Source organism: Epinephelus moara, chromosome 9 (genome assembly GCF_006386435.1).
Source record: "Epinephelus moara isolate mb chromosome 9, YSFRI_EMoa_1.0, whole genome shotgun sequence".
Classification (NCBI taxonomy): Eukaryota; Metazoa; Chordata; class Actinopteri; order Perciformes; family Serranidae; genus Epinephelus; species Epinephelus moara.
Genome location: NC_065514.1, coordinates 15,108,022 through 15,121,314, shown reverse-complemented (window position 1 = coordinate 15,121,314; position 13,293 = coordinate 15,108,022). Strand labels below are relative to the sequence as shown.

Genomic DNA, 13,293 nt, shown 5'->3' with positions numbered 1-13,293 from the left:
ATTTTTTAAATTGAAATAAGATTATAAAGATATGATTATTATTTTCACAGATAGGATTTGTGAAAACATTCCTACGTCTTATTAAAAACTAACTATAATTATGTTCATATAGACTATTGCAGTAATAAAGAAATAAATGAAAGACGTTCACACACAATATTTACTTAATACTGGTAATATGATCAAATGGACCAAGCCAATATCAAGTAAGCCAGCAAAAACAAAATAGCATAATGTTTGTCTTTAATTTTTAAGCATATCTTTACAGTGATCCTCCTCCCCTTCTGCCAGTTTTATACTAAATAAAATAAAAATGAAAGGTTTCATGTAGAAAACTTAAATTGTGTTTCCCTTCAACGCAAATTTTGAGCAAACTTTTGAAATTTTGCAAGAAATATGGTGCGTTTTCATCACCTGGTTTGGAGCAAATACACTCGGCTCTACAAAAGTCGGTGGTGTAGAATACGCTTTATGCATGGCTGTAATCCGTCAGTGAACAAAGCAAAGGATGTAGAGGTTGCAAACCAGAAACAAAACAAGTCACCTCAGCCATCTAGACCAGTGGTTCCCAAGTGGTCCAACTACGGGGTCCAGATTTCTCCTTCGTCATTAGTTCAAGTTCCACAATTTAATGTGTTCAGTGTCATACTTGCGTTTGGCCATGTCCTTGAGCTAGTTTGCTGTCTTTGTCAAGTAGCTGTCCATTAGTCACTCACTCTACAGCAGGAAACAGCACTTCCAAAAAGCTGTGTGCCAGAAATTCACAATACTTCAAAATATGGTGTGTTTTTAACAAACTTGACACATTAGCGAGTCACTTGCGGTCCATTCAGAATGGAAACGTGACCAACGTTTGGACCGCAACTCACCAGACGTGAACCACTGATCTAGACCATCTACAAGAGAAAAATGGACAGAGGTCCTCAGGAAGTTGTTTCAAGTTTCAGTTGTTCTTTCATGTCAGATAGTATTGGCCATGTTAATGCTGTCCGGAGACAAAGACAAATTATGCCATTGTGGGAACATTCGGGAAGAAAGCAAAAGTGGGAACAGCCGATCAGTCGTGTGAGTTAAATATTCACAGCGTCAGGACTTATTCGGCAAAGGTGTTTCCATATCTTATTAAGTGCTTTGACTCCTTTCCAAGAAAGGCAAAGACCACCTCAGCCGAACGTAAAAACGTATTTGTGCAATTGAGGAACTTTCATGGAATTTTGCTGTTTCAAAATGTGCATAAAAATATGTTTACAGAAACATGCCCATAGACTTAAACATGTTCTCCATCTGTGTCAACAGTATTAGTACATATAGTGTAGTAATAAGTATTTCTACAAGGACCTACCGAGTCACAGTGTGAGGGAGATGAGATGCATGTTGAACTGAGAGAAGTCATCTCAACTTGAAGTGACACAAGCACTCACTTCAAAATCAGAAGTGACAGCAGCTGTCACTACAGTAAGGACATGTATCCAATGTTCTGCCAATGACTTCAGTCAGAGCAGACTCACAGAACAGAAAACCACCAAATACTTCCAAGACAGAGAGTTTGTGATGTTCAGAGATTGAATATCTCCCCTCACCCAAAGACCTGACTGCCCATGTATGTGGGCAGAAGCCAAAAGCAAATAGCCTGCAGCGAGGACAATAAAATCAGCCCTGGAATATTCTGATATTATTGTTTAATAACACCACATTCTGAGATCATTAAATCAGCCATGCACATGTAAAATATAGACCAACAACAGCTTATGTAACAGCTCATATTTCAATCTAATCACCCACTTTTGAGTGTGACTCAGTGCCATATGTTTGTATAAATGGCATCAGGTGTGGGGGTTTCAATCAGTATGCGTTTCTGTCACTTGCACTAGACCATTTGTTTGTGTCAGCTGCAGTGTGTATGCACATATGAGTGTGTTTAATACTGTGTGTGAAATGTAGGTGTCAATTATGGGAGGGCACAGATAAAATGTATTAAATAGCAAACCTGAAATCATTGGCTTTAACATTTTGCTTTTAATTTCCACATGTGTGTGCGGTTATTGCATTTTCTCCTCGGTAGTCTCTGCCTCTGTATTAATATTTGAAGCCTCTACCTTTTCTGGCTTTTGTCATGTCTACATGATTATTTTTGGCTCGGCGTAAAGCTTATGAGTCTGTGCTTCACTGTGAGGATATTCAATCAGATTTGTGTGGGTTAGCCACACTAACACAGAGAAATGAAATGTGCCGTGTTACAGAGCAGCACATTCTGACACTCAAGACACAAAGACAGCAGGATCATCCACACAAAGAAAATAATACACTGTTCACATGTCATTGTGACTCTGTTTGACATATTGGGAAGTAATAAAGTGTTGTATTTATCTTTATTCCCTTTGACTGAGCTTATATATGTGGATACATGTACTGCACCACATGCAGAATGAAATATGAAGCTATATTTTTATGATATTTGGAATATATGCTTTTGTTGTATATATGTGCGTGTAAAAAAAGATGGGTGACTATAAAAATATAATGGTGAAACAGAAAAATACAACTGTACACCAATCCAAGTTTCTCTCTTTTACCAAACTAAGACTAACGTTAGCTTAATTGCCTTGTTAGCTCATTGTAAAACACTTCATTCAAACTCGACAAAAACAAAATAAAACTCACCAAAACCGTCTTAGATAGTCTTTTTAATCATCTTATTCGTTTGTACATTGTTCCAACAACCATCAGCTTTAGTTTGGTCACAATAAACCCTTAATTAAACAAGTTAGATGTCTCTAGAAACTCTCCATCCTCCTTCAGAGGCAGCTACAGTTTCAGATTACTAGGAATGTACAATGATATTGGCACATCATCGGTATCGGCCAATATCAGCTTTAAAACCATCATGCTTTTTCTTATTTTACAGAATAAACAAATATTACATTCATTAAAAAGTAGTTATATTTCATGTCTCCGTCTGTTGGTGGGCCATCATGATAAGAGTATGCATGCGCAATATGATGTTATACCACTGCAGAAGGTACTTGATGATGACCAAAAATAGGTCTGGAAAAAAGTGAATATATCGATATCAGTATCAGTTATCGGTCAAATGAGTTGCATATCAGATATTTGCCAAAAATTCTAATATTGCGCATCCCCACAGTGTATGATTTTCAACAAACATGGAAGTAATGGCAATAAAAGAAACAGGGAAATAACAGTTGCGGTAATATTTTAAAAGAAAATAATTGCTTATATGGAAACGTACCACTCTACTACTAGTTTAGTTGTTACTGCATAACGTCAGGGCATTTGCAACTTGCTCCAAGTCGGTTTGTTTAAATAGAAGTTAGCCCATTATATTGGTTGCAATGGCAATGGTACATATAGAATTGGCCACCGCTCTGACCATCTTGCTATGTTGATTTGAATGGATGTGTCCGTTCTACTGTCATTCTATTTCTATATGGGTGACATTGATTTGCTGACATGCTTGAAGCAATTTTTTCTTCAGCTTAAGTCTGGGCAGCTGACACACGTGTTTTTATTCTTATAGATAAAAAAAAATCTTACACCTGGAACACCGATACTGAACAAACATGTTGCTTTTTATGTTTTTATGTCTGCCATTAACTGTCTGGTCTTGGTGTTGTCTTGGCTGATGTGTGAAGTCTTCTATAGGCGACATGGTTCAGCGCTGATTTGTCCCGTCAGGTAAGTATTGTGGGCTCTGAGAAGTTGGCAGAAGCCTGAGGAATATAACAGAGTAAATATGTTTGTTTACATCCTTATGTGTACTTAACTTAGTTCCACATCAGCTGCAATAGGGTTTCATGCAAAGAAAATGTCACCTTTCTAAGTCCTGTCGTGACACGATCAATTAATATTCCTACTGATGTTGGAAGATGTGGATATTTGTCTCCAGCATGAGTGAATCAGCTGAAATTTGATCAAATAAAATACCTGACCCCACCAGCAGATTTTGTTTTATGATAAAAGTCTGATTTAGAACTTAGTACACAATTAAATAATCCTTAGATTGACATTTGACATTTTTTTGCACTGTGGTGACAGTCATGTGTTGCTGTTGGGTCCTTGTGGTCATTGCGTTCAGGAAAACTGCTGTGTTGTTGTGGCCTTGCCAGCAAGTTTCTAGTCACATTCATTTGGGCTTTTTCCAGTGCTGTTGTGTCTCCTCTCTTCTGTGTATTGTCGTTTGGACTTGTAGAATGTGCTGTGAGCTGATTTACAATTCAGAACATTAACATTTAATATTTATGATTGTCTAGATTAGCTATGTGTTCTGTTTTTCACTTGTACCCATGTGAGTTCGTCAATATCTGCAGGATTGTGTCTTATATTTGGTATGGAGTAGAAATTCTGCTTGACCTTTGTCACAAAGTGTTTTTTACTTCATGGCCATTTTATTGCTGTCACACAAGATATATTTCCGGTCACTTTAACATCAGTACAGCTCCTTTTCCTCATCCTCTCTGCCACACATCCCATAGCCTACTCCTACCCCACCAACAAACCCCTTTAGAATCAGTAACGACATACACACACACAGCTGTCTCACACCCAAACATCAAGACATAAACACACACACATTATCAACACAGACCCTACCTGAGACAATCTAATCTCTAGTATCATATCACCACATATATCATCACGCCTCCTTTATGTTGTTGTCTATCGGACTGTCAACTGCGTTTGCCCCATTCCCCTTGTATGTACATGTTCTGTCACAATATTTCACCAATAAAGAAAGAAGAAGAAGAATGAATCTAGTACTCGCACCACTGAGCTAGCAAACATTACAACTCAGCCAAGGGGGACGCCATTAACATTTACATCTCATGCTGTCACAAGCCTTTCATCCATGAGTAGATGCACACCTCCTTCTGTGCGGTGATACAGTTGACAGGTGTAGTTTGGTAAAAAGAAAATAGTTCCCACATGAAACTGCTCACAACGAGGCCTGTGGATTATCTTGAGTAACCAGGTCATGATTTGTGGAAAGAGACATTGATGTTGAGTTTGTCAAATGTATTATTGTGGTGCTTTGAGCACCACAAGCAAGAAGGCTTATATTTCCACAGCCGATATTTCCAACACCCAGCAACTCACACCAAAACAATCAAGATTGATAAATAGCAGCACAGATGAGAGGATGATTTGGAGATTAACTGTCCCTTTGTATGTGCTTTAAGACACTTTCTGAGGTAAACATTGTCCATTAGGAGGGTGTACAGCTGAGAATCCAAAAACCCCTGCACGGCAGCAGATCATAATGGCTCAGTGGCTGTAAAGTGGTTTGATAAAGACTCAGTGTATCTCGCATCTTACACAAATTATGAAATTCTTAATTACAGCAGTCCCCTGAGGCAGTAGACTTTGGGATATAATGTGACATACTCTTCATGTCTACATTTAGGTCCTGTTGGCACTAGCATCACATCATGAATACACCCCAAATACACAGTAAATGCGGTGAGCTTGTGTTTTGTCTAAGGCATCCCCTCTGGAAATATTATGTGTTGTTTGTGTTGTGTTAATTTAGGCATTGTTGGAAAGAATAAATCGAGATTCAGCCCCTGAATTAGAGTGATATGCACTGTAGCAATCATTAATTTTAACACCCCTCTGGCTTAAGTTGTCTACTCAGGGTTATCTGATCCAGTTGGATATGAGGCTTCTGTGAAAGCTAGCAAACAAATTAGTAATAGATTACATACAAAAAAATGGTGATGGTATTTATAGATATGGGAATATAATGAGTCAGAGAAAGAAGGGATTGACCAGAATGGGTGAGGCAGCAGGAAAAGGAAAATCAGATTTAGGTACAGGCGAAGTAGAGGCACGGATCATTTATACAGTATTGAGCGATACATAATGAGGGGTTTCTGTGATCTAATCATTTGGTGTAACTGGCACGATGACTACAAATAAAGTGAACTGCCAGGATTGGATGTACAGCTCTCTGTGACAGAGAGAAGAATGAAAGGAAAGTGGAGGGAATGGTAAAAAAAGGAGGGTGATGGAGCTGCAGAGATGGTGGTGGAGCACGTAGGAAAATGGATTCCAGCCTGACAGCAACATGAACATGAGCTGGTGAGGAATGAGTTTCTGGAAGGTGCGGCGAGATTTTTCATTTTCTGCCAAATGTGGTCAGCTTGTGGCTTACGCTGCTGTTGCACACACACACACACACACACACACACACACACACACACACACACACACACACACACACGATGACCAGTGCTAATTAGCAAACAGATGATAAATGATTGTAGAGAACTGGTTCATGCAGCAGGGGTGGTAGAGTCATGGGGAGGAGGAGGAGGCTTGCAGGTGGAGGCTATGATCAGTGTTACAGTACATACTATGAACACATCATGGCACAGAAGGAGAGAAACATAAATGGAGTTCACTGTGAAATACAGTATATGCAGCCAAACACTCACCATGTAAATGCACACGGTATGGAAACAAATAAGACTTTGTACAGAACAACTTGTCTTTTAACATGCTAGCTTTCTAATTATAGAATATCCATAAGGACCTCTGCATAATGTGACAGACACACAGCATCATCACTTTGGGTTGTTGGGTTGGAGAAGCTCCTGTCATTGGCTGTTTGAAGTCCTGTCTCTCAGTGCTCTCAGGCTGAGTAATGTCTGTAGCTCTCATGTTCAAAGCAAAGAGATGAGATAGTGAATGGATCACGTTGCTTCCCAGACACTTAGTGATGGTCTGCAAGAAGAAAAGAAAATGGAGGCACAGAGAGAAAAAACAGTACACATCAAAGGATATTATTGGCTATAAACCAAATTTGTATAGTATTTAAAATATGTGTAAGTATATGTAAGTCAGTTTTTTACAAATATAAGTTAAGCTTTTGATTCATTGCTTTCTATACTTGTAGATAATATGAAGGGGTTTGGGCGACTTCAAGCTCACCAGGTAGAGTATGCGCCCCTTGTAGACTGAGTCCTCAGCAGCTGCTTGGTATGTCGTCCCCGTTCCCTCTCTCACCTTTCCTGACACTCTCCAGCTGTTTTATAATAAAGGCAAAAGCCCAAAAAATTATCTTAGAATTAAAAAAAAAGAAAATATGAAGCGGTTTAGTGCCGGGTTCCAGCAGATACTTAAAATTATTTAAAAGGCTTTCAATTAATTGATCAAAAATAAGGCCCTGATCAGATTAAAATGTCTTAAATCAGTCTTTCAGATGTCTTGTATAGACATGGGAGTAAAGTTTTATGAATTTGTTTTCCGACATTGCATTATAAAGTCTCACAATAATTGGTAATGAGAATATAATTTACCTAATGTCATTTACTGAATGCCTCTTGCATTAATAGCACCAAAAAGTCATGTTTTGCGCAATAAATGCTTGAACTGTGATCCTTATCCTTAGGTAGTTTGATCAGTTTAGGTAACTGTAAAATTGACCTCAAATTTCAGTCTGAGTGGCATTGAAAAAGTCTTACATTTGACTTACCTTAAGCTATTGGAACCCTTTAGTTAAACGATAGCTATACCTGAAAAAGCCCATAAACTTGTTTTCTACTAAAGACTATTTAGTTACCATGGGTTACTTCTATCTTTTATTATAAGTAAGATTATTCACAGTATTCCTTTGGGTTTTGGTTGTGTTTCTTACAAGTGTACTGATTTACAGTATATATAGTGCATTATCCACCATGGTTTACAGAAAAATTATCTGTGAAGTCAAATGAAACGTCAGGAAACTATTTCCTACTACTCCAAATATTGAGGTTTAATTTATCAGAATGTCAAAGGAGCTCGACTGAGGAGAGAATTATGTTATGTTAGAAGGAGGTGAACTGAAAATAATGGGAATAAATTGCAATGAAAAACAGGGTGTTGATTAATCAAAAACATAAAGGGAAAAAAATGACAGGTTAGTGGATTGTGAGGAGGCTGTCAAAAGACCAGATAATGTTATTTGTTTGTTAGATAAAATCTAATGGAATTCATGGTTCACAGAAACAAAGCACAATGGCTCCTGATGCATCCGCACAGATGAGAGATGTGAGGAGAAGGAAGAAAAAAGTCCCCGCCATTTGAAAAGGGCAGGTGTATCTTTCAGCAATTCAGCGTAATTAACCGCTTGAGAATAACAGCTCAAACAAATACATAATTTTGCCGGTGACAGGGGTGGAGAGAGGGTCAAGAGAACAGTACATTACGCAGTATTTTCTCTTCAGGGCACTGGAAACATCTCATTGTGCGGGTCAGTCGTATTACACTATTGGCTGATGAATGAATTCAGAGGTGGGCGTACAAACACTGACACACACCGAGACACAAACCACAGGAGCTTTCCTCTGAGATCAGACAGGCAGACAGCGGAGCTCGTGGCGGTGTGTGCTTGGCTATGAAAGCCTGCCAAACTCGCAGTGTGGGCGAAGCTCGACTGTAAGGAGTCTGACATTTTTAGCCTCTTACAAGGGGCAGGAGAGCCCCTGGATGTAGTATTGTATTTCCTGCATGTAGCCTTCTGTCTTGCCTTTAACTCATTATCAATGTAATGGGTTAAGATATGTAGTCTGACTATAACTACATCCTGATATCAAGGACTTATGGTTAAAGGAATACTTCACACCACAAATGGCTATTTGTATATCAGTTATTCAGCACGTGTCAAGTTGAAATTTTGAAGTAAACCTTGTTTTTATTGCATGTGTCAAGTGAACGAGGAATCCAAAAACTGAGAAAATTCTTGATGAAATGGGTCATGATTAACAACAGCGAAACTAGTGTATGATCAATGCTTCCAAAACAGACAGTCCTTTCTGACGGGGAACTGAACTGGAGGTGAAATTTTTCCATGCTCTCTTCAAAGCCAGACTCCATTGACAAAAAATCAGTAATTTTACCTTGTTGAGCACAGGAGTTGCTGGTCTATCACTGAGCCAATCAGTTAGTTTGTTTGTGGTATTGTGTGACTTTGGTGAACCCGAACTCACCTTTGAAACACCTTAATAACACAAACAAACTAACTGATCAAGACAAAGGTAGACCAGCAGCTCCCATGTTACGTGAGGTAAAATTACCTTTTTTGTTTATGGAGTCTGGCTTTGAAGAGAGCATTGGTATGTTTAACTTTTGGTTCAGTTCACTGTCGGAAAGGGCTGTCTGTTTGGGGAGTACTGAGCATACTTTTGGATAAATGAGACTTGGATTATACTGCACAAGTTGTGTGAGAGTTTGGAAACAGATGTTTTGATGTAGTTTTGCTGTTGTTAAAAGTGGTCACCTATTACTCAAGTTCATCAAGATTTATTCTTTTGTTTTTGGATTCTTTGTTAGCCGGACACATGCGAGAAAACAAATGTATTGCAGTGCACAAATACAGCATAACACGCAGTGAGTAATTGATATACAAATGGTCCATAGGAGGGTAAAATATTCCTTTAATCCTGGAGGAACAGTTAATATTTAGCAAGTTTTTGTTTATATTTCTGACCTGTTGATGTTGGTATAGATGTGCAGGTTGTGTTCTGTTGTCATCACCTTTATTGGTGGGAGAGAAATGGATGTGTTTTTACTCAAACATTCATTCCTTCATTCATTTTCCGTAACCGCTTTTCCTGTCGGGGTCGCAGGGGGGCTGGAGCCTATCACAGCTGACATTGGGCAAGAGGCAGGGTACACCCTGGACAGGTCGCCAGACTATCACAGGGCTGACACATAGAGACAGACAACCATTCACACTCACATTCACACCTACGACCAATTTAGAGTCACCACTTAACCTGCATGTCTTTGGACTGTGGGAGGAAGCCGGAGTACCTGGAGAAAACCCATGCTGACACAGGGAGAACATGCAAACTCCACACGGAGGGGCTCCCCCACCGTGGGTTTGAACCAGGAACCTTCTTGCTGTGAGGCAACAATGCTAACCACTGCACCAGTGTTCCGCCGCTTACCTCTAAACAGTATCTCTGTATTACAACGTACATCTTGTGGTTTATACCCAGAAAAATAGTTTAGATCTGTATTTACGCACATGCTCTCCTCTCCTTTTTAACAGTCCTCTTCCTCTTCATTGCAGGCGGATGCAGCCACCAGCTTCCTGCGTGCCGCTCGTTCAGGGAACCTGGACAAGGCTCTGGATCACTTGAAGAATGGAATCGACATCAACACAGCCAATCAAGTAAGATCATTTCATTTCACTCACGAGCACAGCTATCCAAAAAGCTGTTTGTGTGCATGTGTTTGTGTGTCAGTGGGAGTAGAAAAAGCCACCCACAGATTTCAATTAACAAAACGGTAAATTAAATCGTGGCTGGAATCAAAATCAATTACAACATTTATTTAGTGCTCACAGTGCTTAACAAAAATGGCAGCCTACACAGGAGAGCCTGCTCTAAGAATCACAAAATTACTTTTTCATTTTCTTGAATATAAAACACTTTTAATTAAATTTAAAAGTGCTCAGTGCCAATCATATCTTGCTTTTGTCATGTGGATCTTTGTGGGTAGCTCGATGCAACAAGTCCATGCATGTTGTCTGTGGGGAATCTTTCTGAAAAAAGTTGCATACTGTAGTCATGTAACGACGCATTTTGTGAAGTCTAGGATAGAGTAAGCCATTTCGGGAATTAAATTGTCAGTATAGAGTAAAAATGAAAGAGTACTGCTGAACCCATGCACACACTAGACCAAGGCAAGAGAACTTTATTGCTTGAGTTGTTAATGTTCCTCTGGAGATATTTCCAATGGTGCAGGTCTAGATGATATTTTTTTCTATACCACAGGAGGTCGGATATTCATTCCACTTCATAAGCTCTTTTCCTTGAAACTACCATTTATTCAATCATGCCCAGGGGTGGCATATTGGAAAAAGTAAAGAGGTTTTCTGGTTTGCTCAGTGCCTTCTGGCTAACTTGTGTTCTGAGCATAAAATATTGTATCATGAGAGGCACCGCTGCCTTTAGGATAATACATGTGCAGACTACACATTGTTAGAACAGCAGGATACATCTTTTGCTCGGGCAACAATAAGCAGAAAGTCTGATATTCTTGGTGAAGACGCCAGATATAATCCTGATGACACATCAAAATAAAATAAAAAAAAACTTTCTTTCAAAACTATCTTCAAATTGTTCTCAAAAGATTTGTTTGCTGGAAGTAGAATATGAATAAAGATTGACATCAGGTCAAATTCCATGTAAAATACCCCTAAATGTTTCGTACATTGCTTTAAATAATCATTTAGATACCTTTTCTAACACCAAGGGAACTCATAAACATGGGATGAAAAGTTTAACGCGGAAACAAGTTTTTTTGCTTTAATTTATCATTATGAGGTAAATTTAGATTGTACAATGCAATGGCTATAAAATAATGACACCAGAGATAGATTGGTTCCCTTTAAGTTTCACTTTAATTTCTGTCTGCTACTGGGTATGATTTCCCTAGAAAACAAGCGCTCGATTTATGGCACAAAGAAGGTGTGTTAACCATTGCACAACCAAAACAGGAGGATGATAGCGCCTTTGTTGTCCCTTGAAGTTATCGGTAGCTATCACTCGTTATCAAAGAGTATCAATACAAGTTCTTTGCAGTTACTTGCCCCGATAGAGGAAATGGCGGTTGATAGAACCACCAAAGTAACTGCAGAAAACAAAGGCAGTGTGTTCTGTGTTGTTGGTTGTTGATAGGCTTTAAAGAAAAAGGAAAGTGATCTGGTTGTCTTTGCACCTGTGGCACAAAAAAATAATACCACTTTTCCTCTTGCACCAATGTCTAGGGCGGGGTATTGGTACTTGATACCTTTAAGGCATCGACCGAAATAATGCAGTACCAAGTAGTATCCAAACTACTCCAGTCAAACGATAGCTGTATTCGATCCTTTTTCCTTCAGGGGTCTGATCCTGGACCGTCGTGCCTCCCCACCGGAAGTTTGTGTTGTTGCCCAGCGAACGGTCTGGTCAGTTCAACGTCTGCCCGGTTAGCACAAGCTAACAAAGCAGCAGGGGCTATCAACTAACACTGAGCCATTAAACGGTCCCAATAAACTCCCACAGACACTGTCATTTAACCTGTTACAACTACTAAGTTACATTAGCCTGGTGACTTTCACACCTGTCCCTGGCACAGATCTCACATCCCTGTTGCAGCAGCTACAACCCTTAGAGTCTGTGGTGAGGTAAAGTCAAGGGCAGTGAATTTGACAGAGTAGTCAGCTCAGTGTGCCGAGATGCCATCAAAACATTCAAAAGTACGGCTATACAACACATCACTCCTCTCACAATATGGGTATCAAATGACATACTCTATTGGTAGTGGTATCACTGTAAGGTTACTGGTATTGGTACTGTTATCGTAATTTTTTTAACAATACACAGCCCTACTAATGTCTAGGAGATTATGGAGCCCGTTGTCACCCCACTGTGAGACAGTAAAAGGCTTTCCCTCAGTAAGAAGGTCATGATTATGAAACAGATTTAATGGAGACTGGTACTTAGGAACTTCATTTTACTGTATTCCTCTGAGGAAGAACAAACTGTACAAAATTTAGAGTTAGTAGTCTTTAAAGCAACTTGAAGAGGGATTTGAATGCACCATGTAATGTCACTGAAATCTCAATGGACTGCCGTTCTGCCGCATCAGCAAAGGATGTAAAATAAAAGACCAAAAAGAAAATTAAAAATTCACGACTCCTAGACCTCCTGATTCTCTGTCTTTTGTATAAAGTGGTGTGCATAAATAATTGAGTATATTAGATTATAGTCCCCTCAATCTTCAGCCCTACCGTCTGCTCTCTTACACCTTGTTGCATCATGACCAAAACACAACAAATTCAGGCAACTGAATATCCACGAGGCATGGATGTGTGAAAGTGAGTGTGTGCCGTTTGGATACACAGACGAGCTTGCCAGTTAGTTGTGGTGTTAAGGATGCTTGTGGAGTGGGAGTGATGTCTAGTGAATGAATAGAGGAGTACTTTTATACACAGACAAAACACTGTCAGTGAGATGGAAGTCTGGGCATTAAGACTGAACGCCCAACGCCCTCAGTCTGTTTGGTAGTATCGATGCATGCAACACACACAGAAGATGAGATACTGAAGATAGATGACTGTTTAAACAAAAGGAAATGTGCATTTTGCACAATTTTCAAGGGTCCTTAATATCTGTGTATTAAGATTGTAATCAACTAGATAATTACTATTGATATTATCTATAATAATTGAATTTCATACCCACAACCATGTGATCAGTTACATTTCTAACGGCCCTAAATTTGATTAGCTAGTAGCAATTA

The 13,293-nt window shown here is 39.2% G+C and overlaps 1 protein-coding gene across 1 annotated transcript in view; it reads left to right on the top strand.

Annotated features, from left to right (window-relative positions):
* The window catches only part of ank1b (ankyrin 1, erythrocytic b), a 110,587-nt gene that overhangs the window by 40,792 nt on the left and 56,502 nt on the right, over positions 1 to 13,293 (top strand). The window contains exon 2 of the mRNA XM_050053050.1: positions 10,076 to 10,177. Coding sequence (XP_049909007.1) covers positions 10,076 to 10,177 — 102 coding nt within the window. The remainder of the gene's footprint in view (positions 1 to 10,075; positions 10,178 to 13,293) is intronic.